This window comes from Leptosomus discolor, chromosome 2 (assembly GCF_034619465.1).
Source record: "Leptosomus discolor isolate bLepDis1 chromosome 2, bLepDis1.hap2, whole genome shotgun sequence".
Classification (NCBI taxonomy): Eukaryota; Metazoa; Chordata; class Aves; order Leptosomiformes; family Leptosomidae; genus Leptosomus; species Leptosomus discolor.
In genome coordinates, this window is record NC_141392.1 from 106,504,405 (window position 1) to 106,530,315 (window position 25,911).

The 25,911-nt window shown below is 35.8% G+C and overlaps 1 protein-coding gene across 2 annotated transcripts in view; it reads left to right on the plus strand.

The window, feature by feature from the left end:
- SNTG2 (syntrophin gamma 2) overlaps positions 1–25,911 on the plus strand; it is a 290,926-nt gene that overhangs the window by 259,727 nt on the left and 5,288 nt on the right. The window contains exons 14-16 of one of the 2 annotated variants that reach the window (XM_086461540.1): positions 1,504–1,713; positions 14,398–14,490; positions 19,148–19,258. In XM_086461540.1, coding sequence (XP_086317666.1) covers positions 1,504–1,713; positions 14,398–14,490; positions 19,148–19,258 — 414 coding nt within the window. Of the gene's footprint in view, positions 1–1,470; positions 1,714–14,397; positions 14,491–19,147; positions 19,259–25,911 lie in introns of both variants that reach the window. The other variant, XM_086461539.1, reaches the window with a different exon arrangement.

The following is a 25,911-nucleotide window of genomic DNA, read 5'->3' on the forward strand; positions in this document are numbered from 1 at the left end:
TAACAGGCTGGACTTGAGTTAATCGCATAAGTGTACATTTGCCAGCTTTATGTTATTCAGTAATACACCACCACAAGCAAAATATTCTGTTCCCATCTGAGTATTTCGATCCTATTTATGAATATGAGAGCAGTGCACAGATGAGGGTGTGCTAGCAGACCATTTGTTTCCACTGCCTTTCTGTACTAAAAAATGGATCTGCACTGCTCCCCTGCGTAGGTGGTTGTGTGTACATCTAGAACAGGAGGGACACAAGACCCTGAACATTTAAGTATTTATTTTGCATGTCAGATATCAGAAATATCTGACATGCAAAATAGCAGAATATTTTACATTACATTAGGATGCTCAGATTCCAGTTGTTTGTTTGTTTTCGTGTGCATGGAGTTTCAATTGTAGCCTCAATAGGAGGCTATGATGGACTATTAGAGGTTCTGGAAAACTAAATTCTAAATCTTCATGAGGCTTATGCTGACTACAGGATTCTAGGACTCGGGTGCCACTACAAAGCTGCATTGTAGTCTTTTCAAAGCCACCTATGTCCAGTCAAACATGACTGCTTTTACCTCAGGTCTGCTTGACCAGAGTTACGTCTCCTTAAACTTAATTTGGAGTGATAGAGAAAGAAAATTATGTTTGCAGGAAATAACATTCCCTTTGCAAGTTACTTTTTTTGTTCTTTCAATCTTTTCTGCCCCATGCTGTCATAGAGAAATGGAGATAGGAAAGGGCCCTATCTGATAAATAGAAATTTTAAAAAATGTGTTATTTGGGAATTCAGTCAGTGAATACTCAGATGTATAAGCAGTAGCTTTTGTATTTAGTTTTCTGTTTCTCTATATTTATGCTAATCAATAAAGTCTTGGAAGATTAGGGAAGTTTCTTGTAAGAGTTTGTTTTCATTCTGTTACAGGGATATTTTTTATTATGAAAGACTAAGTGAAATTTCTCTTATTCTTGAAGGTGATGGCAGATCTCACCTCACTCCCCTTGTAGTTGCAGAGCAGGATTGGCAGCTATTAGGGGACATTTGAAAGCTCACGTTGTCTTTCCCAGAATTAGCCCTTGGGTTCTTGATAAATTCCTTGGCGGTCAGCATATTGGTACACAATTAGAATGGAGTAGTTACATTCTCCTGTAAAGATGCTACACAGGTCTTGAATTGTAATCACACAATTCAGCTTTTTCCTTCTTTTTCACTGTAAACAATATATTGCTACAAACTCCTTTTAAATTCTGTATGCATTGCTTTGGTAACTGACAATATTTTAGAACTGCAGAAGTAGCTTGGATTACATGATCCAGGGTAAAGAGAATAAGAGGCAAAGAGAGAAGTTGTCTTTAGAATTATTACTTAATTCTCAGAACATTTCTTCAAGGTAATTATTAACATAATGCATAACATATCCCCTCAACAAGTACCCATCACTTACAGAAAACAATGTTGCTTTAACTGTTTGGTTTTGCTAGATGAAGAATCACATACTGAAATATGTCTTTCAGCTCTGGCTTGCTGACGATTGCTGGCTACAAGCAAACTTGTATTTAGGTATTCATCAGGATTTTGATCTTGAAGACCAGAGGCCATATTGTTTCAGTGTTATGGTTGGACATGGCAAGAGCCATTATTTCAATGTAGAGCTGGGCAGTGAGTTGGCAGTGTGGGAAAAATCATTTCAAAGAGCAATTTTCTTGGAAGTTCAAAGAACAGGGGTAAGTAATGAATAATTTAAAACCTGGAGCCATTTCATCAGTAAAGTAATTATAACAATTTTTTAGGTCATTTGTACGTTTAATAACTGCATCAGATTGATGTGCTCCATGACTGAGGATCTGAGTAATTTTAATACACCAAAGGCTTCTGAAAGCTTCATCATCACAACAATGTTTGTGTGTATGTCAATGACTATGTAATAACAGTCTGTGACCATGTTACAACAGTTTGAAAATTGGAAGTAGAAATGTCTTAAGTTGACCTTGATTATAACAAACTGGAAATTAATACATTTTACCACTGGAAAACAATTTCTGTGGAGATTATTTAGCCCACCTTGAACATTTTATCCCAGAAACCCTATTTTCCACTGAAATAAGGTAAATATATTGTTTTACATAATGGTTCTCTTTTCAACAAAGAAATATTTTACTATTACATTGTTAGTTGTAGATTTGGGTTGTTGTTGTTAACATTGGAAGATTTTGAAGACTCATTGTGATAGTCTTAAATTCTCAAAATTAAACAGCAGATTATTGTTTCCTACTGGCTAGTAAAATTCTCTCAAGTCAACTATTTTCTCAGATCTAAGGGTGCACCTCCCATTAGGTGATTTTAAATCTAAAATCAAGATTCCTGGTATAATTGTTTAAATGTCGGTGTCTATTAACATTGTGGTGACTAAGCAGATACTTTATTCTAAAGGAGATATTTTGTGGTATGAAGACAGAGTAGATAAATTAATTTTTATATAAATTGTAACTTAAAGCACCTCTTTACTGTTATATATAAATATCTGAACATCTAGATCCATACTCCCAAGTGAACTGGACCAGTGGTATGGGAATATATGCATTAAAAGTATAGGCCTTCTTCAGTTAAAAACGTATTTACACAGTTTAGCACAAATGCAAGCTTGACCTGGTATGTTTGGGTTTGCAGGGACCACCTAAAGATGTTTGCAATAGCAAGAGCACTGGATCACAGAATTGCATTAGCACAGCTTGGAGGGAGCAGGAGTCCTAGTACAGGTGTTGAGTCAGCTTTTCTAAATTTCCAAATCTCTGAGATTGTTCTAACAAAGTTTGCAGGTGCTTGGTCAGACCCCTTTCAATTGTCTCCTCAGACTGATTGGGTAACAAAAAAGATTTTGTAATGGAGATGCTGTTGCTCCTGCACTTCTGAGAAGGAATGCTGTTCTTCAGAAAAAAAAATAATTCATTCTTTCTGAAAAATTCCTGGGCATCAGGGAGGGATTAATATGCACATTGAGTATGCATAAAGTATGCATAAAGTATTTTCTCATATGAACTCTTTAAGAAATTATGGTACGACTGACCAACCTTTCAATTGTCCTTTATATTATCTATATAAAAAGCTGATAATATATAATTAAAATTAAGTATAACAAGGGTGGAGATTAGCTGGTTCTGTTCAATTTCTGAAGTATTTATTGTTCAATCTTAAAATTTATTGTTCTTTTACATCCTAATAGTCTTAAAATTAAGGAATGATTCTTTCCTTGTAGAATGATCTTTTATCATTTGAGTCAAACAATCCTCTAGACCCATATCACACAAAATACATGTTTCTTCCAGCTGTGGTTAAACCTATCTGGAACCTCCACGAGAGGCATTCAATTAAAATCCCAATTACAGTGCTTAAGTCTCCGTATGGGTGTTCCCATATCTTAATTTTCTCTCCTCAGTTGCATACATTCAAGTTTGTTGTAAACCACTCTGTCAGCAGGATGCAAAGTGCTGCGGCCGGTCTCCAGCAGTGAAAAATCTTTTGACTCCACTATTTACTTTCTTCCTTCAAAATGTAAATGCTGCTTTGAATTCCCTTCTTTTCAGAAGGATATCAAGAGCAGCATGAATGAGGTGCAGCTTAACATTACATAGATTATTTCAAGCCATAGAAAAAGAACTCTTAGTTCAGTATCCAGAAAATTGAAGGTTGTCACTAGTAGATTAAAATTCTTTATCCATAAAAATTATTTCTTTTGGAGAAGGACAATAATTGCAGTTGGAGATTCATATTTATTCATAAATGACTGGGCAAGATTCATGGCAGATGTTGGGTTGCACTGTGTCATTTCAGTCTTTCTTATTTAAATGTGGCTTGGTTCTGTTTGCTGTTGAGGGTCATTAGGATCTTGTCTTTGACAGAGTTGTTAACCTTATCCTGTATGTGTTCTTTGTGTTTGGTGTTTCCATGAGAAGAGTTGTATTTCTGAGAAGATTCTGTGCTTACACAGTTTGTGAAAAGAAGTTTAAGGTGCAATGGTGTGTTCAGCATTCAGCAGCACTGAATGACAGAAAGAGTGCAATAAAGCAGGAAGAAAACCCTCACAATTAACATTCCGCTTTCAGCTGTCTTAAAGCCACATTTCAAGCTGCAAATGCTTACAAGAAGGAGTCTACCAAGAAACTCTGGAATTCAGTGGCCCTGATGAAATTAATCTATTTACAAAGACAGCAAACAAACTTATGTTAAATCCATGTGCTAGAAATATCTATACTTTCTTCCTATAAAGAATATTGTAGTCTCTGATGGCATAATTTGGACAGATGGGGGCATTAAAAATGCAATAGAAGTAGGGCAGGAAGTTGAAACACAGAAAAAGTGCTGTTAAAAATTATTTCCATGAGGTTGGTAATAAAAGTCGGTATTGCAATGGAGGAAGTGAAGTCCTCTCAATCATAACTAGAAGTTTAATCGTCTCCTGCAAATCCCAGCAAGCCTCTCTGTCTCACCTGGAACATCCTGAACAATGCAAGACTAATTAATGATGCTCAGATAAAAAGTAATTTTTCTTTAATTTTTTTGCGGTGTAGACAATCTTCAAAAATAAAAGGCTAGCACATTTTCCATATCTCTTACTAATTCTTTGACCCTTCAGGGTAGTCTTATCAGTACTATGGGCTTTATTCCGTGTTTTTTCAGCATCGTCTTTTTTAGTTATTCTCAGCATTCTTCCCTGTTCTCAAACTATTATTTCCAAAGGAAATTTTCTTGACTCATCTGAGTCTTGGATATGATTGTTAAATTAATGCAGAAACACTTCAATAGGTTGATTTGGATTTTGGAGGTCTTCCATCTTGTTCAACAGGAGGATAGAGGAGGATATGGGAATACTATATGGTAGTGGGCACTGGAAAGAGTGACAGTAATGCATTTCACTGTCAGCTGAGAAAAGTTGGACTGTTTTGTCATCTTGAAACTTGGTACTTGTTACTTGGATGTCAGAAGACATGAAGAATCTGCTTCACAAGATGGAAGAGCTCTCAGGAGACTGAAAAAAACATGCAGGGGGAAAGTCACCTACTGCAGTGTCTCTAAAATACCTGCAGCTGGTGTACAGTGAAAAGACATGGTTACATACTCACCTCATTTATCTAGCAACTTCTAAACACAAAAGAAACTTTTCCCCTCATGCTTCCAGCTGTGATGCAGATGTTGCAAGCTCTTTCCAGTCCTTATACAGCTGAATAACTTTTCCCTGGACAAAAAAAGTTTAATAAGAGTTACTGCAAAAATTACAAAATAGGTCAGATGTTGGACTCCACTCAATCATAACAGAATAATCAAGGAGTTTTGCTGCATGGTTATTTTCTGTGCTTAAAAATAAGTACTTCTAGCAACTTCTTTCTATTTTGTTCCGTAACTCAATGACTGATCTTGACAGATAAATAAACCCTGGAAATAAAAATGTAATATATATTTGTAGAGGGCAGGGATATGAATGTATTGTGCTAAGAGAAATGTTAGCAGTAAAATTCATGTTCCTGGAATGATACAAATTCCTATTGTGAATAATATACATTAAAAAATAAAATACAAAAAAAAATCATGAATGTCGTAATAATATTTCACTTAAATCCATGTCGTTTGAACATTATGGGAAATCCAAAACCAGTTTATAATGAACATAAATGTACAATGCAATTATCATATGTTTTCCCTCTTTATATTTCAGTTAACATGTATCTGCTTCTGTGGATGTTTTATATGCATTTTTAACATTTACTTATTTTCCTAAGAGTTAACAACAAACCATTCTCTTTAGTGAGATTCTTGATGCTGCACACGTAAACCAGACTGGCTCATTGTGGCACAGAATTGCTTGCTGATTATTGTCTGTTCCTGCATAAATGCAAAAATAATTATTGGGAGTAATTGTGCATGCAGACCTGGAGCTTTGTTTCTATAGGATTCCTATATGAAGCTTTCAATTTTCTTTCCACAAATATTGTGCTGCTAAAACACCATGATTAAAACTCCTAGGAAAAGAAACAATAGTTAAAAGAAATACAATTAATATATTCTTTTTCTGTTCTGTAAGCAACAATTAATTCCTTTTCCATATTGGTCGGTCCAACCAATCTTTGTTTTCACCTATGAGCTTGAGAAGTGTTCCATACTTACAAAAGATGACAGGCACGAGGGTAACATACCTTACAGTAACCTTAGTTCATCATCTTCCTGTTCCAGACTTTACCATTTCCCTCTATACACTCTGTGGTCTTCGGTATGATCTGTATGAAATGCCTGAGGAGTCTACAACCATGTTATTGATGATTAAAACAAAACAAAACAAAACAATCATGTAATTATTTTGAAGAAGAGGTTTACACAGTATCGTTTCCTCAATTTATAATCCTCTTTCCCTTTTTGCTTGACGGACTACCTCTGATTAAGTGTCTAGTCCTGGATACTTTTTGATATCCTCTCTTCTATTCATCTCTTTAATTTCCTTGTAATATCTTGTCATAGATTTTACCACATCAGTTTTAATTAATTTCTAACCCATTCATAATATTCTCATCTAAGAAAGATGAAGTTGCTTTTCATGAAACATACATAGTTTATTGTACAAATCCTTTCAGAATCCATACTGTTGACAGCTTTTGGTTTTCACCTTTAGTATTTCTAGTAAAGATTTATGTTTTTAAAGTTTTCTTTATAAAAGTTATCCATGTAATGCTTCCCTATCATCCCACCTCTGCAGCTCAGGAAATAATCTATGCGATCTCCTCATTCCTGCGACTGCTTGCTGTTTGTTCTGGACCGTTACTTAATTTTATATGCATATTCCTCTTCAAAATCCTCTGAAAAGGTTCAATAGAACTAATTGAAAACATAGAGAAGTTGCTAACCTCTCCAGGAAAGCAGTATTTTATTATAATTTGCCTTTGAAAGAGTTCAGTTGACTATATTCTATGAAATGTCAATATAGTAGTGACTGTATGCATATGCACTACTTCCTAAGCTGTCACAAGTAATAATCAGTTTATAATATGAAAAGTTATGCTTATATTTCGGATCACCTACGTGCATCTATGATATGTAAGATCACTTATAACAATGAGAGATCGAAAAGAAAGAACTGCACAAAACTGCTCTGACATTTTAAAATCCTACGTTTTCACCAAATTAAATGGATTAAAAGCTCCCTATTTTGACCAGCTCCACGAAGAGCCAAACTTAATTTAGGTATTTGGGCTTTTATTGTCAGTCCACTGGAGATAACAATAAACTCCTCATGATTTCAAAATTAGGAGCCACCTGGAGAAATTCCTTTACGCAGAAGTTCAAACGGCTTCTAAACATTTTTTTTGCCACCAAACATCAATGCATATTGTAGCAACATTTCTTTATATATGCTTAAAGTTGAGTGTTCGACAAGCCACTGAGAATGTGAACAGTGATGTGTCCTCGTCAGCGATGTGTATTCCTTGCATTCCCACTGTATGGTGGTCAGGCTGCAAGGAAGTGTGGAATTAGCCCCATCTGAAACTATTTTTTAGTGTGAAAGGTGCAAATCCAAATGAAGATTTTGGATTTAGAGAAAACTGAAGAAAAGAGTTGGTGATGTTTGGATCCAGGAAGCCTAAAAGAAGTTTAGTTCCTGCATCTCCTTCCAAGAACATTGCACAAAAGGTGTTTTCTAGTCATTCTCCATTGACATTTTGAATTGATCTTGCTACAACTCAAGTTAGATGTAATCAGAATAGATCTTGGGGACTGTGTCCTCACTGGGATTTGAGCAGAGATTAGATATCTTTCCACTCATCTTCCTATCACAGCTAACCTAACTGTTCCGGCTGCCTGATTTCTGAGATGCTCAGAAGACTTGGGTTGTCTCAGTAGCTCTGTGGTCAAAACAGGCACACTCATTGTTTCTAGGCATCTTTTGGACTTAACTGTTGCTTGAGAAATGGTAGTCTAAATCACCCTCTGAGACTGGGCAAAAGAAGTCCACCTAAATAAATCTAGAAGAATTAGGCAGTCTGAATAAGTCTGAATAAAAATTGTGAGAGGATGAGTAAACCAGAATTGGTTGATCACAGTATAATCCTTCTGAGCTCCACATGATACACTTGAAATGTAAAAATGTTAGTTGGCAATGCTACCTTAATTTTATATTACATGATGATTACAAAGTGTATACAAAACAGAATTATATATATAGGAATTCCTTTAAAAATGGAAATACCACCATACGCTAATTTCAGAACTGATTTCTGAAACAAACAAATAAGCAAAGTGAATATCCTCTTTCAATTCAGGTGAGATATTAAAAAGCAGTTAGAGTAGGTTAGATTTACAGGATCATTAAAAGATATTTATCATTTTATTACCAGAAGCACTCAGTTCAATTACACAATTAAGGTTTAGATAGTTTTCATTATGTGCAGAAAGCTTATTACAATTCCAATTTAACTGATCATCTTTAGAAATGCTGTTAGATTCTAATTAATTTTCACACTTATGCAAAAAATTCCAGAATTTATAGATCACCAGAAAAGAAAAAACCTTGATTATATAATAACAAACTATAACAAAAACAAGTCAGTGCCTTTGCTGAAATAAACCAGGAGAGTTCCACTAAGATGAATGGTACCAGCGCGATTACTATGATTGCTACTGAGAATCTGCTCAGGTATGTGGAAATATACTTGGGACAGTCTATGGGCAGAAATCTGTTAAACGTTCAAGTTACTGTTGTATCTTGATTTTCTTTATGGAAAAATGAGTTGCTACAAAACCACAAAGCTGTTACTCAGGCAGAGAGATAAGGAAGCACAGTCTCTTCCTGACATAAGCCAAGACTGAAAAAACGCACTTTGAAATTTCGCTGCTAGAGGATGACCACTGCTAAGCTGCTGGCCTTTGATTCTGTCCTCCTATCTCCATTTCTCTCACTACCTTTTCCTACAATCAATTTAAGGCCTAGTCTTCCTGTTCAGCAGAAAAAGTAGCAAGTCATCTTTCTTCTGTCAGATTTACATTAGCCATAGGTTTATATTGCAGAGAGAATGCTATGGCCACGACTAGGCATCCATGACTGCATTATCTGCTCGTCTTGCCAAGTAATAGCTGAACCTACGAGGGTTTAGGAGAAATTAGTTGACCTATCAGTCTTCCTATAGAAACACAATTCCCTGCAGAGGAACATTTGCTCCAGGCCATATGTGCATGTAGGCCTAGTCTCTCTATGATGGTGGTTTAATGCTTAATCCCAGTTATGCTAAAGTTTTCTGAAAAAACAATGAGAGCTTTAATAAGAAAACCATTTTTGCAGTTAGCTGTTATAATGTCATGAGCATTACAAATAGATTTGATGGGATAGATATTTATTTCATTTAGAACAGCTGTTGTATGGCAGGAATTTTACTTATGAGTGTGGCTCAGATTGTAATCGATGACCTAAAGGCAAAAGTTTCAAGGATAGCAGTATCCTGAGAAAGCCAGCATTTAACAATTGAACATTGTAAACACAGGTGTTATTTTCTAAAGCACTAAGTACTGAGCTAGCACCCATTCTACTGAAATCAATAGAAGCTTTCTTTGAAGTTCAGTGAAAGTATAATGAGCCAGTATAATGAGTCCTTTGAAAAATCTTACTTTTAGTGCCAGTGTGTCTCTTGCGTACACATATGCTGAACCATAGATGTGCATTGCCATTTAAAAAAAAAACCCAACTATAATGTCTTCTTGAAATCATCAGATTACAACACCATCTTTTACAAGAGAGTGTACTTTTCTGTACTAATAGCCAGTCAAGTATGTAAAAAAGAGTCATTTTAGGGCATTGAGATGCAGTACCTTTGACTGCAACAACTGCAGATCTTGAAGCAATGTACAAGATTTTTTATCAGATCTGGTTTGATTCAATAAGTGATTTTAATTGCAGCTATCCATAATTATCACAATTCTGTAACCTTTTAATTGTGTCATGATTAATTCCTTAAAAGTATGGCCAAATGAAAGGATCTGCCGCATTTTTTAAGTGAAGACTGTATTCATTCATTCACTCTCACAGAAATTATTTCACTGATGCTTTTGCACTGTTATCTGGAACAGAAATACACCTGAGCTTCGGAAGTCGTTGTGGATGAAATTTCTGAAAACTCATGCTTTTCATGAATGTCAGATTTCATTGTACTTTCATTTTCTCATGTGTAATGTGGATTCAGAGCAAGAATGCTTTTAATGTACTTTATAAATGTTTTCTGCAAGTTTTGCTTAAAAAAAAATGGTGATATATAATATAAAAAATTTTATCCTAAAATAGCAATCAGAATTATAACATATGAGAAAGCTAAAGTATATGCATTTTTAATTCAACTGGTTTGGAATTTCAAAGAGTTTAAAAAGCACTTCTGTTTAGCACAAGTAAGCCTATGCAAAAAGACTGTTGAAGAAGATTTTGCAGACGGTCTTCAGAATTAAGGGATTTAATTTTGTATGCCTCCTAGTACACTCTCTGTATGTGGGCTGAGATACATTTCTCAGTACAACCATAACAACGCTGGTTGGTCTTATCATCATCTACACATCCTACTCACCTGTTTTCTTATGCTAAAAGTGAGATTTTCAAAAAAGCTCATTCTTGACCTAGCCACTACCGTATTAAAGCTCTTACCAAACTCTTATCTTTTGGTAAATACATTGGATGCATTAAGAAACTTTACTCCTGTCACTCCTGTATGATTTAATAGCTTGTAAAAAGCTGCTGTATAAAGTCTTAATGCAAGAATCTGTGTTCCAAATGGTCTGTTGTTGGTATAATTTTTTTTCCTTACCCTCACTGTATTTTAAATGCTGTGTGCATCTTTTTTTGTTTGTAATGCATGATAAAAGAGCACATCATTTAAAATAAAAGAGCGCAACCTTCTCTGTTTCAGGCATTTAAGTTCCTCTGCCAAGTCCTACAGACTTCCTCCAATTTTTTTACAGATGCCCACACAGATAGGAAGAGTAAAAAAAAAATATTAAATGTAATATGAGGTGGGATTTGGTCTCAGAAATAAGAAGAAACAAGTATCAGTGATATTTGGATGTTGTTAAAATTTTATCAGTTCAAATTGGCAACCCTGGAGTCTTCTGTTAATATGATTGAAATGTTGACCTCTAATTGATTTCTAGGGAAAACTCTTAACAATTAAATTCAATTATTATGTTGACCTGCAGTTTAATAGAGAATGACAAACAAATCACTTCATACACATTTTGCCCATTAGAATTCCACTCTCCTCCTCATCTGTGTACAACTCACTTTCTTAAGTCTTTGCAAGATCTTAGACTGTTGAAAAGACAGCTCCTTTAATAGGGAAAAGTGCTCAGTTTGGGGTATTTGTAGTTGTTCTGTTTAAGGTTTTTAGTCGCTTAATTTTGATCAGCATAAGAGCTTTAATAGATTTTCAAATAATCACTAAATTAAACATGCTAAATGCATGCACTGATGTTATTGGGTTTTATCTATCATAGAATCGTATTATCATAGAACAGTTTGGGTTGGAAGGGACCTCAAAGATCATCTAGTTCCACCCCCCTGCCATGGGCAGGGACACCTTCCACTAGACCAGGCTGCTCAAAGCCCCATCCAGCCTGCCCTTGAACACTGCTGGGGAGGGGGCAGCCACAGCTTCTCTGGGCAACCTGTGCCAGTGCCTCACCACCCTCACAGTAAAGAACATCTTCCTAGTATACTTCCAGAGAAAGAGACCAGAACCAGATGGTGATTGCTGTTTTATAATATATGAAGTAGGTACTGTTTTTACTGAACAAATAAAACTGTGTTCTCATCAGTTGTGTTATTTTACATGTAAAAGGGATGGCTTGTGTCTGGAAAACAATATCCAAAAAATATACTCATTAGATTAATAAGACAATGTTAATTTAATTGTAATGGAAATACTTCCTTGTTCTAATGAAAGTCATCATTTTATTAACATTTTAGCATTTAGTGTATTAATGGCATATTATTTCCACACAGAGACATAGCATGTATTTTAACATAAAGTGAGTAACTGAATGATACGAACAGAGTGTGCAGTATGTATACTGTATGCATATGGATATGGATATGGTTCTTGTCCAAATGCTTTGCTGTCTCATTAGTTTTATATTTTCTTTTTAGAAAATGTGTTGAATTCTATAATGTGAGTATAGTGAGAAATAGGGTCTTTGTTCCCACTTACATGTAATAAATCTTTACAGACTATCTTAGAGCAAGTGTGTGCATACATCTGTAAATTAATTGACAGAGTAGCAGGGGAAATGTGTAGTCTAAGCAGTAAAGTGTAATGGTATTGTCTATTTTCCAATTGCTTTTTGGAAAATAAACAAGCAAAATCATGTATGTGCCAAATTTGTATTCATTTAGAATCCAAAACTGGTATTTATTTCTGCATTTGGCTGATCAAAAACATTAGAATTCCTGCTCAACAGAACATAGCTGAGTCCAGAATGAATTAATGTATTGCATATGAATGCTGTAGTTAAAGCAAAAGTGAGGATTTTCTTCATGTGAGACAATAATTAACCACAATGTAGCCAGGCATCAACTGAATTTTTGAAACTGTAAGTTTGATGTGGCGTTAGGAACAGCAGCACTAGAGTTATGAAAGTAAACTCCATTAAAAGGGATGTACGCTATGTCATCTTTCTGTGTTGCGCTTACATGAGGAAAAGGAATACTGACTGACAAGGTTGGTAACTGACCACCCTGATTCTTTAAAGAATATAAAATGATGTTTTCTTACTATGAATACTGAATATTTGTAAAATATGCCAGGCTAATTATTTGTGCATAGTTCATTTCAGTATTCACCATTTGTGGCTGAGCAATTAGATGTTTACCCATTGGGGGAATCTAATTTAATATGTTTTAAAAATTGCTTTGCTGAGTCAGAGCTCAGCTAGTATAACCTTTTTAATTGGAAAATAATGGAGAATAAGTGATGACTGGTGCTTAATGCCACCTTATAATTACTGAATAAAATGTAGGGATATTTAAATGTCGTTCTAATTGAATATCAATCACTGAAATCTTTTTAAATGCCAGATAATATGATCTTTGAACACCAGTGAGCAAAAGAATTTATTCAGAAATAATATACATCTCTGTCATTGTTGAGCTGATTATAGTACTAATCTGTACTAATAAATTAATTTCATTCCCAGCCCTTTCAATAGCCTTTATAAAATGTATATCTGTAACTCAGAAATGCTTATTTTAGTATAACTCTAAATCTTTTTATTAATAATGGAATGAGGAAACTTTTACAATTACTAAATGTGGAAGATTTAGATTATACAAAAAATCTTTAAAAAACAATTAAAAGGACAATTTTCAACTTGAGCAAGTTTATTAATGCTTTCAATCTCCTCTAGGCCATTCTTGTGTTAAGACCATTTTTTTTTTTAATATAAAGGAGCTATCCAGATACAAAAACGTCATGTAAACAAACGTCTAAGCATGAGGCAACTTTACAGTTTGTGAAATATCAGTGAGAGCAAAGTAATGCTCCCTGGGAAGAAAACAAAAAAATCAAAAAAAAATTTTATAAGGCACAAGGGTATAATTTTAAAAATGGCTGGTAAGGTCAGGGGGGGAAAGGCTGAAGACAGGATCTGATCTCTACTCATGCTGAAGGCAACAGGCTTTTTGCCATTAACTGTGAATGTCATCAAGCTGTTTCATATTACATCAGCAGCAGAAGCTTTTTCGTGTGCTTTCAGAATCCGTCATATATCCAAGTTAGCTAGCCTTAAAAAACTAAAAATCATGTAAAGAGGAATGTTGATTGACTTCCTACTGTAAAGCTTCTTCAGAAGTTTAAACAGAACTTCTGGGGTTTGTTAATAAAACAGGTTTCTTTTCTCTAACCTGAAAATTGATCAAAGAGTCAGTGTATATATAGCACTGGCTAGCAAGTGTCAGTGCTAACTAATGAGTGGTAGTTATTAGTTCTTACTATTAAGTTACATTAGCTAACATTAACTAACACAGTGCTGCACTGGCGTGTCATGCAAGTTTACAAATGAAAAAAATGTTGCAAAATAAAAGACTGTCTGCAAAGTTTAAATCAGACTGAGAGATCAAGTAAACAGATAGCTTTTGAAACAGTCAAATTTGGGTTTGTTTGCTCTGTGTTACATTTTGTAAAGGGATAGTTTCCAAGAATATGGTATTTATTTTGTAGAGGAGTGACTTGAAATACTGACTTACAGTCAGTAGTTTTGAACAATTTTAAAATGTAATAATATAAAGCAGTACCAGTGTTGCCAGCTGAGTCTTCCAACACAAAAAAATGCATAAAATATTATTTTTATATGATAAATCATGATAATGGTTGTTCTCTCAAAAATCATACTTTTTTTTCCAGTCTAAAACATATATGTGCAGTTGGCAAGGGGATACCCTGTGTTTCACAGTTGACTTTGCTCTGGGATTTACCTGTTTTGACAGTAAAACAAAGGTAAGAGGAAAAAGAAAAGAAAACATAACTGTTTCATTTTACTGTTAATGAAGTTATCAGTAACTGTAATTTTTTATGTTGATCAGTATCTAATTTATTATCTTGATATTGAATATTTCTTCCTCAAACATACTATACTTTTTATTTATATAGGACTACTGAAATGTAGTAAGTTTGGGACTTGAAAGGGGCAATTATATTTGTGCCTTAGCATGTAAAGCTAAATCTTGGAGAAAAGTATAAAAAGAGTAATTTCCTTTTCAAGTAATAGAAGCAAAGAAAGGTTATATGTAGGAGAGAACTTGGTTTCTTATAATGATGGAAGGTCAAGATTTTTGAAAGATTACCAGCCATGAAAAAAATGAAGTGCACCTGATTCTGTTTGCTTTGAAGCTAGAGATATAAAGTAGGATTAATTATTCTTCCATCATAAGAAATTTAGGCCATGTCTAAAATAAACAGAACAAGGACAAATGCATTTCAAAGTCATAATCTATAAGATTAAACTCACTTATCTTGCAGAGCAGCGCTACAGGGGATGGTTTATGATACATGAAAACTTCCAAGCCCAGTCTATAATTCTATTTTATATATAATTTAGTGATACTTTAATTTAAATTATTCTAAATGGATTTGTACATTTCTTTGCCGGTAGAAGTAAACGTACATACATACAAAAAATGTTTCTGCATTAATACATCTATACAGTAGAAGGTCTGTCCTCTGAAATATGGTCTTCAACTCCAAACTGAAAGGATTATTTAAATACATATTGAAGAAATTTAGTCAGTCATTCTGAGTTAAGAGGAAACATACTGCAATTTGAAACTTTGACACAGGATCTAGTTTTCATGTGTTGGGTCAAAATGCACAAATTTCTTGAAATATTTGTACAAAGAAATAATGATCAAGTTCATTGTTATTTGAAAATTTAGACTAGTCAAATTAAGTGTGCTATCCTATGAGGTAGCATAAAATTTCAGGAAATACGTTTGCATATCTTTCTGTGCCTCAGGTGAACTGAATTCTGAAATTGTGCTTTTTGCACGGTTGTACAGATTCTGTATGTAGCCGCAAATTAACTATAAAAAGTAACCTTGTTATTTTGGACTATAGAAAATGTTTCTTTTAAATGTGAAGACCGATTGGGTGGACTCCCACCTTGAAAATTATAAACTTCTCAATATTGATAGGACATTGAGCTGCAGTGCCTACATTCGGTATTGATGATGAGGAGGATTTAGATCAACCTTTGTTGCTTACCTAAGAAGAAATACAGAATAACATCAGATAGATTGATTCTGTTGTTAAACTGCAAAAATTCTGGAGAGCTCAAGTACATTTATTGTTCATCTGTGGAAGAGATGGAGATGTCCTCTGCATACTCAAGCCTGAGTGAGGCAGTAATGGGTGGCTTCCGCAGTTCGTCTTGCGTCCCATAATTGGCAGCTGGAGTTGACTCTGTTGCCCTACACTCATAGGTTTTTCATGATATTTCCTATGAACACTGAATAGATTTTTGAAGTGGTCAAGCAATTAACAGTTCATTAAGGACACAGCAGTTTTGCTGAAAAAATTATTTTTTCTTCAAGGTAATGAATTTCAAATTAAAGTCACCTATGGATGCAAAGAATGCTCTTACACTACAGCAGGTGTTCATACAGGCTTATTAAAATAAAGGCCAGCCCCCCGTCTGCTCTACGACTGTAAGACTGGATCTCAAATTGTGGGCAACCAGCTCATGTACTCATTAAAAAAAGTCTGGAAAAATAAAGAAGTGTCTTCTTATTACAAATAACAAAAAAAAAAAAAAAAAAAGGCAAGAATTTTGCTTAGGAGTGTGGTGGTTTGACCCTGGATGGATGGCAGGTGCCCACCAAAGCCAGTCTATCACTCCCTCTCCTCAACTGGACAGGGGAGAGAAAATATAACCAGAGGCTTGTGGGTCAAGATAAGGACAGGGAGATCACTCAGCTGTTACTGTCACAAGCAAAACTGACTCGACCTGGGGAAAATTAATTTAATTCATTACCAATCAAATCAGAGTAGGGTAATGAGGAATAAAACCAAACCGTAAAACACCTTCCGCTAACTACTCCCTTCTTCCCAGGCTTAACTTTACTCCTGATTTTCTCTGCCTCCTCCCTCCAAGTGGTGCAGGGTGACAGGGAATCGGAATTGTGGTCAGTTCATCACAAGTTGTTTCTGCTGCTCCTTCCTCCTCAGGGGGAGGACTCCTCACACTCTTCCCCTGCTCCTGTCTGGGGTCCCACCAATGGGAGACAGTCCTCCATGATTTCTCCAGCATGAGTCCTTCCCACGGGCTACAGTTCTTCACAAACCTCCACTGTGGGTCCCTTCCATGGGGTGCAGTCCTTCAGGCACAGACTGCTCCAGCATGAGTCGCCCACGGGGTCATAAGTCCTGCCAGCAAACCTGCTCCAACGTGGGCTTCTCTCTCCATGGGGCCACAGGTCCTGCCAAGAGCTTGCTCCAGCGTGAGCTTTCCATGGGGTCACAGCCTCCTTTGAACACACCCACCTGCTCTGGTGTGGGGTCCTCCACAGACTGCAGGTGGATATCTGTTCCACCATTAACCTCCATGGACTGCAGGCAGACAGCCTGCCTCACCATGGTCTTCACCATGGGTTGCAGGGGAATCTCTGCTCCAATGTCTGGAGCACATCCTCCCCCTCCTTCTTCACTGACCCTGGTGCCTACAGAGTTGTTGCTTTCACATGTTCTCACTACCCTCTCCAGCTGCTGTTCTGCCCCAGATTAGGGTTTTTTTTCCCCTTCTTAAATATGTTATCCCAGAGGCACTACCCGTCACTGATGGGCTCAGCCTTGGCCAGCATGGGCTCTGTCAGACATGGGGGAAGCTTCCAGCAGCTTCTCACAGAAGCCACCCCTGTAGCCTCCCCGCTACCAAAATCTTGCTATGGAAATGCAAGACAAGGAGTTTAAGTGTCTTTTGGAAAGCTATTTTCTAGAACAGTTTTGGGGGATTCTTAAGTTTACTTGAAATAATTGCTTCATTTGTTACATGTTCTGTTCTACAGTCATCATGGGCTTAACTCATTCAGCTTTTACCATTTTGGGCCCATCACAGAGATACTCTTGTGGTCTGCAGCTGCTTTACATCTGATTAGAGACATTCTTTTTATCTTGTTGGTTTGGTTGGTTCATCTTCCCCACCTTGTGTGTCCAGCCGCTCACCCAATATAAAGGGATCCCAAACTGCATTTTCTTCTCCCTTCCAGAGCCATCTTCTCTTCCACTCAGTATCAGCTGTTGAGAGAGATGATGACTCCAGCAATGCCTATTATTACTAAATTGTTCCTAAGTTCTTGTTTCCATCTCCATCGTAGGGGTTTTATAGCAAACATTCATCTTTCCTATTTAGATTCAAATTAATTTAATCGTTGAATACTTTTCAGGTAGTCTAATTAGGCCCTCTGGACCCAGTTAAAATCTGTTCATGAATGTAAAGTTTAAGCACCGTCACAATGCTGTGGAATATTTGGATTTTTCTTCATCTGTTATATTTGTCTAAGAAGTCACTGACATTTATGTCTACAGGGAACCAGGAGATGGAATCAGGCTTTTTGTGCCTTCTGTAAACACTTTTTTATTTATAGGGCATTCCCTTTCAAATGATGAGTAGGGTTCTGAAAACCACTGGCAGCACAGGTCTACATGAAAAAAAAAATAAAAATTTTGCAATGAGGTATATTGGAAAACGGAATATAGCAAACTTTTTCCTGTGCTTTTGAAATAGCCTTCAAAGTATTTAAGTTCTCTTTCCTCAGTGGTGTCAAGGGACCGGATCACATATCAACATAGATTTTTCATTATTATAGCCATTAAGGAAACATCAGCAGGAAGTCTGGATGCAAGCTGCTACCTTGTGTTTTTTTAAACTTATGCATTTTCAGGTGATCAATACCGAACATTCAAATAAATACAGAAAATCACATTGGTTTCAAAAATAATTTCACAGTAATTGTTTCTAAAGAGTGTCTCCATAAGTATCAGAACATACCTCTTGATCTAGGATTTGCCATTGGTAGTAAGAGGCCACATATAAACCTGTAGAAGGCGAAGAAGCCTAGGATTCTTACATATTTTACAAACAACTGTGTAATATAGAATATTTTTTGTGGTTTGCAAGAATACATTCAATAATATTTTTGCATTTCTGTAGCTTGTTTTATCTGAGGATTTCAAACCACGTTACACACATCAGCTTTGCAACATCTATGTAAGACATTATTATCTATGTTATGCAGATAAGCCAGCTGAAATATGAAAGATCGAGATATGGTATGGAATTGTGTTCATAGTGAAACTGATACAAATATCCTCATAGATCTTTCTAGAATTAAGCTTTTGCCGTGGATTTTGATATTATGGAGGCAACTAGAACATCTACGTTTCAGAGAATTTCTAAATAATTGTTTAATTAGTGAATATTAATATTACATCTTTTACTTTCATGTATGATACAGAGCTGTTAATTTTATTTGCTCTGCAACCATCCTGTTATCATGCACTATGTTTACTGCCCTAATGCTTTATCTAAACATAAACATCAATCTATAGTTCTAGGTAAAAGCGTGTAACAGAGCCCTTAATCAAATTTATTTCTCTTTAGAACGTACTGTGGAGGTTTAAATTCTCTCAGCTCAAAGGTTCCTCAGATGATGGGAAAACAAGAGTAAAGCTGCTTTTTCAGAATCTAGAAACCAAACAGATTGAGACAAAGGTAAGCAACGTCCTCCTTCTCGCTTTAGTAAAAAATTAAATGGAATTACTATTAAGGCATCAAAAATTCCATTTACTACTGCACATGCATATGATGAACTCCACATCATAGTTTGGCTTTTTTTCATATTCTCTAGAAACTCCATAATAAACAGAAGTGATGTAGTAACTATAGAGTTATCACGCTATTTCTACAAGACTGATACTGTTGTGTTATGATGTTTTACTTCCTCAGAAAGATTTCTGTGAAGTTGTTTAGTCAACCTAGAATAGATATAATATCTAAAAGCTTATTCTAAAAGGATAAAGGAAAAACTATTTGAATGCTAAATACATCTTTAAGCTGCTATATAGTACACTTAAAATTTTAAGCAAATATGTGCCTAAGGTTTACCCCTAAAATAAATGATTATGTAACATTTATTAGCTTAAAAAGGGGAATATTCTTACAAGAGGCCAAACAATTCCTGAAATCTATTGGTTCTACTGTGATTTAAGAGCAATCAGTGCTTTTCAGGATCTGGAATTAAGCTGTGGAGACATCCAGTCACTACTATAGATGAGATATTACTGATGTCTCTTTCTTTTCGCTGTAGCAAACATAAGATAAAATTGTGAAACTTAGAATTCAAATTCTCAACTGAACTTCAGCAGTTTCTAATTCAGTATTGTAGTTTCAATCGTCATCTGAAGGTTTGGCTGTAATGCCTTAATCTGCGCTGATTCTGCCCTGTGATCCCAAGCTTGATGCTGAATAAATAAATAAAAAGATAATTTTTCAATCATAAAGTTTTAAAAAGAATGAGGAGAACTTTGTTGTGATATGACAGAGAAGAGGAAGGTAAGAGTGAGATTGGGATTTGATGGACAAAAGGCAATGAAAACAGTAGAAAAATATCTGAAGATCTATGAAAATTCTCAAATACTCTTACCTGGGGCCGTACAGGTCGGAGTCACTTATAAGGTGATACTTTTCTATAGTGACTACAGACAGAATCACAGAATGGCAGGGGTTGGAAGGGACCTTTGGAGATCATCTAGTCCAACCCCCCTGCTAAAGCAGGTTCACCTACAGCAGGTTGCACAGGATCGCATCCAGGCAGGTTTTGAGTATGTCCAGGGAAGGAGACTCCACAACCTCTCTGGGCAGCCTGTTCCAGTGCTCTGTCACCCTCAATGTAAAAAAGTTTTTCCTCTTGTTGAGGCAGAACTTCCTGTGCTCCAGTTTGTGCCCGTTGCCCCTTGGCCTGAGAATGAGCTGTTCCATCACCTTTCCAGGGATGGAGGTGAGGCTGACTGGTCTGTAGTTACCCAGATCCTCCTTTTTGCCCTTTTTGAAGACTGGAGTGACATTGGCTTTCCTCCAGTCCTCAGGCACCTAACACAAAGGTTATACATTACTATCCTTCTAATGTTTAAAAAAAGTTTTAAGAAGAAAATCTCTTACCTTCCTTATCTATCATAAATTTACAACAAATGCAGTATGTCTTTCTTTGTACATCTATATTAGTAAATTATTTCATATTTCATCAGCAAACTTAACCTGAGTCATCTGTTGGCTCTACTGTAAAAGATATTTTAATATCTGCTACGAAACATACAATACTAAAATAACGACTGTAGTAGCAGGTCATTTCCACTTAATTTCTCACAGTACTCCTTGGAGACAGAAAAGGACTATTATCATCATTTTATACATGATCATGTGTTGGAGAGAGCTCACGTAACTTGTTTCAGGTCAGACAGAAAGATTGTACTGGTGCAAAAACCATAATCTGAATCTCTGAATCTATGTATTAAATCATTAGATAATCCATGTGTGTGATTGGTCAAGGACTCTGATTCCATTGCTTTAATACTGGATCATTCCTCTTTCTACTATAATAAACAAACTGATTTTTTAAATTTGATTTTGTTTTTCATTTCTGTTCTCACTTCAATTGTTTTTTTATTTGTTTTACCTGTATTTTACTCCTTAGATAGAAAAAAATATAAATTTTAGCATTTTTATGAAAAATTTATTGTCTTTGAAATAATGATAGAAGTGGGTCCTAATGATAACTTCACAGCAAGTTTTGTCCAGGGGACAGATTTGTTAACACATTAAAAATTACTCTTTTGCATAGCTGTAATGAAAGCACCTTGTAGTTGGCAAAGTTTTCATGAATATGTGAGGTACCTTGAAATTATCAGATGGAAGATGATACATGATTGTTTCATACAGAATTTTATGTATGTACATAAATGTACGTATGTGTTGTAAATGTTGAAAGAGCCCAGGAAAAGCTCATTGAAGGCCAGAGGAAAGGCTGATACCAAATAGCTGAGGTTTTACCATGATTTCAGTGACTATACTTTGCACCACTGCCTCTGCACAGTGCAGTGTACCCTAGGATTTCCCTAGTGTACTAGGATTTCACATTAAATGGGACTGGGGTACAGCTGTGCAGCCCCTTCACTTCAGATGGGTGGTATATATGTTCAAGTATACACCCAGTATCTAAATGGTTTTATTTCTTAGACTTCAGAATTGCAGACTAGTTAGGAAATAACCAACACTAATACCCGTAGTATAGTACTGTATCTGCCTCAGCTTATTGTACTGGAAGAGATTTCATAGAGCCAGATGGTGCTGAACAGTGAAATGCAGCCAATAATAAACAGAAAATGTCATCAAATAACAGAAGTTTCATTTTTCATGACTAAATGAGCCACTATGTGTGAAATAAAGCTTGATACAGAGGACTTAAGATTACTTGGCAGTAAACGGTATAGCTATAGTTGCGAAAGTATTTTCCAAATTATGTCTAATTTTATGTGCTTATAAATTCATGGCCAAAAAATGTCACATTTGGGAATTCTGGGTTTGCATCTTGATGACTAGTTAAAGAGGATGTTTTTTCTCCTTCTATAAATTTTAAACCAAGTGCTTCTTCCTGCACACTTCAGTTTTAGGTGAAGAACAATACATTTTTCCATTTAAAAAGTTTTCTGTTCGAAGGATAAGGCCTAGATTCCTGTCAGTTATTTCTCCTTCAGGTCCTTCATATTCCCTACATCTTCTCCTCATAGTTTCCCACTTCAGTACTTATCTGAACTTGCCCTGCCTTTAATACTTGCAATAATAACTCCACTTTGACTCCTTGAAATCCCCCACAAGTCATTGCAATGCATTCCTATTACTGCCAAGTCCAAATATATTTTTATCCAGCCTGATAATGGGGAAAAAGTTGTTGCAGCTGGTTTGTAGGTGTGTGTGTATTATCTGGTTAGATAACTCATGTACAATGGGTGGCCAAGGGACCCCTGCCCCGGCTGCTGGTTAAGGCAGGAATGGATGATGCTGTCCCTGCCTTCACTTCCTTGCAGGGTGGTAACAGGACCTCCCAAACCCTGCCAACAACTTGTGCCACGCTTCTAGAAATTCAACTCCACGCACACATGTGTGATTTCATGACTTCATTTCTGTAGGAAATCAAGAAATTTTTTTAGCAGAGGCTTAAAAATTCTGAAATTGCAACAAAGCCTGTAGATGGATCTATGTGAAGGAGTAGCTCTATGACTGTTTTGCAAGGAGGAGGAGAGTGTCTGATTATGGATTCCTGGATTGTGGCATCAATGTGGAGTTTGCATGGGCTGTGGTCAATTCTTCCTTGGATCAGCAGTTTGGAATTCTTTGAGCTGGAGATGCCTATTTGTGTCCCTTTGGTGCGGGGGTCTTAAACTTCTGTGCTCTTCAGCCAGATGGAGCATATTGACGTCACGTGCATCTCTTACACATAAGTTCATATGCAAAAAGATACTTGCTTTTGTCTTTCTTGACAGTTACAACTTGAAAGAAAAAAGACAAAAGCAAGAAGGAAAATAATTGATAGTAGAAAAATAACAAGATTATTAAATAAACACCAAGATTATTAAATAAATAAGTTGCAGTTATGGAGAGAATATTAAAGTGATAGTAAACTGTCAAGGTGGATTTTTGAAAAGAGGCTATAGCAAAGTTGTCACATTTCTGGTTTATGACAGGCTAACTACTCTGGAGGAAACCAATACATGTGATCTGTCTCGACTTTATTAAGGCTTAAACGTAGTCCCACATGATGTTCTCATAAATAATTTTGGTAAATAGTACATAAGTTACCATAAAAAAATTATGAGAAATTGAAAAAGAAATTCTAAAAGTAGATTCCATCATTTACTTGCAAAATGGAAAAATATAACTTATCCAATTTTGCCTGATCTAAATTCACACCTCTTTAATTTTCTACCTGGTGGAAGTTTGAAGCTGGAGCATGCTCAGTGAAAATTGTTTTCATATAATGTAAATTTTCCAATTCATAAATGTGAGATTTCACAGGAATAGTAAAAAGCCAACCCCCTGATGCAAAATTCCTCTTCCTGCCAAATTTCTGAGTCTCAGGAATGAGTAAACCATTCTGGCTAAATTTTTTTTTTAAAAGTAATCTGTTGTGGAAAACTAGTGTGGTAAATATCAGTCAAAACGTTTTATATTTGGCAAAGTTGTATATAGCTTATGTACCTGAACACAGGATCCAGTACTGAGAAATTACGACTAGTCCTAACAATAGTATATATTCTTAGCCAACATGACATGTACTCTGAATTTTCAAGGCTACTTTAAAAAAAAAAAAAAAAAAAGTAATATTACTAGTTCCAGGATTGTATTGATGATTTATCTCCCTTAGCTAATCTGTAGCTACCTGAAAGGTAAGACTTTCCAAGTGTATTTTAACTAAGAATTTCCTTTTTTCCTCATTTTTTTTTCCTTTTATACTCAATGGAAAAGAAAAGGTGGAATTTTATTTTAACAATTCATTCATCATAAGAATAGAAAGAGAGTTTATTTTTCTTTCTTCACTACATTTGCTCTTTTACTAACTTGGTCTCAAATATTTCGCTGAATAAAGAAATCATAGTATCGCTAAACTATTGTGAGCCATATTGAAGCTTCTGCTAAATGTTGCTGGTCTCATACACTTCTTGTCTGTTACGCCTGTATCTTAAGAGCTGTCCGTATTTATCTGAGTGCATTCAGTATGTGTTCTTCACTGACTTCAAGTGTCAACTCTTCTGTAACTTCAGAGTGGTACAGTGGTACAATGTGATCTGATTTTGCAATTAGACTCTGCAGCAGTCTTGCAGCAAATATGTTTCTCTTTAAAACAGGAGAACTTCAAGAGAGTGATCAAGGACAGGTCAGCAACTGTGTTTCCTTCTTTAAATTTGCTGTATTTATCTGAGAGCATATTTATTCCACATGAATACTGTTGAGAGATACGGCAAATAAAGGAGAGTGAAAGAAAAGTTCTCTCTTTACAGCAATATTAATCTCCAGCATCAATAATCCATAATTTAGCACTCAGGCCCTTCTGTGTTTTTATTAATGTGGGCCTTTTGTGGCTGAAGTCTGGCCTTTTACTACTGAACATCTTGAGAGCTTGAAAAACATTTACAAGATGATGGTAGATAAGTTTTTGCCTGTGTGACAGTGTTGGACAGTCTGATTGCTGTTGGAAGTTTATTTAAATATTTGCTGGAATGGGTGAATTTAGTTGGCTGCTCCTAGACAGGCATGTCCAGAACAACTTTTCAGATGGGTTTCTTGTGCATTAGCAAAGTTTGCATCTGCCAATGCAATATTTAGAAGTGTTCCAGATTTAGTAGTAGACAGTGGCATTTGGAATCACTCAACCTGACAGTGAAAAGCCATCTGACTCTTCCAGATCCCTGTAGAACGCTGTTAAAAGACTTAAATACAATTGATAGAGTTGCAGTTCATCTGGCACCAAACATTGGCTTCTTATGCTTGCAGGGTAAGAGCACCATTTTATCTTATCCTGCTGCTTTTTGTGCAAATGACAGTCACAAAGAGGAGGCCAAATAAAAGGTTATAGCTGAAGAGCTTTCATACCATAGCTGATAATTTATCTTTCTGTGTTTGTAACAGTCTTAACCAGCTTAACAATACATTTGTTCATCTCAAACATGATATGGCAACAAAGCCCTAGTACACTTGCTGAGATATAGAGCTGAATTTAGAATTTCTTTTCCCATTTTGACTTCCACGTAGACTGGAGCTAAAACGTAGTTATCTTTATCTGTTCTTTTTTTACAAAATATGTGGTTATCATTTCAATCTGATTGAAATAATATGCTGAAAAATACAGTAGTAATAGTTTGTGCTCTTGTCAACAACTAGTAAACCCTGAGGCTTACCAGTGTCCTTAAAGAAGTCATGAGATGCACAGGGCACAGTAACACTATCGGTCAGTGTCTCCATTATCTGCCTTTTATGTGATACAGGCTCATGTCTTGTTCAAATAGTGATTCAACAGCTCTTGGAAGTAATCAATAAAATTAAGTGTGTGAGTGGTAATAATGCAACAGGCCTGTCAAACTCTTTATGATATGTAATAAATTCAACACTCGTAGATGGGTGGATGAAACAAGAACATATATTCTTCTTACTTGGCTGTGCACTTATAATGATCAAGGTCAGTGCAGTGCGCACATTTTCTATATTCTCAGTACCAGCTGGCATTTTTGCAGTCTTGCCCTCCCACTGCTTTAATCCAATCTTCTCCAATCTTCTCTTGCTGTCTTCTTCTAGTGCCTTTGTTGTACTTAATCCAC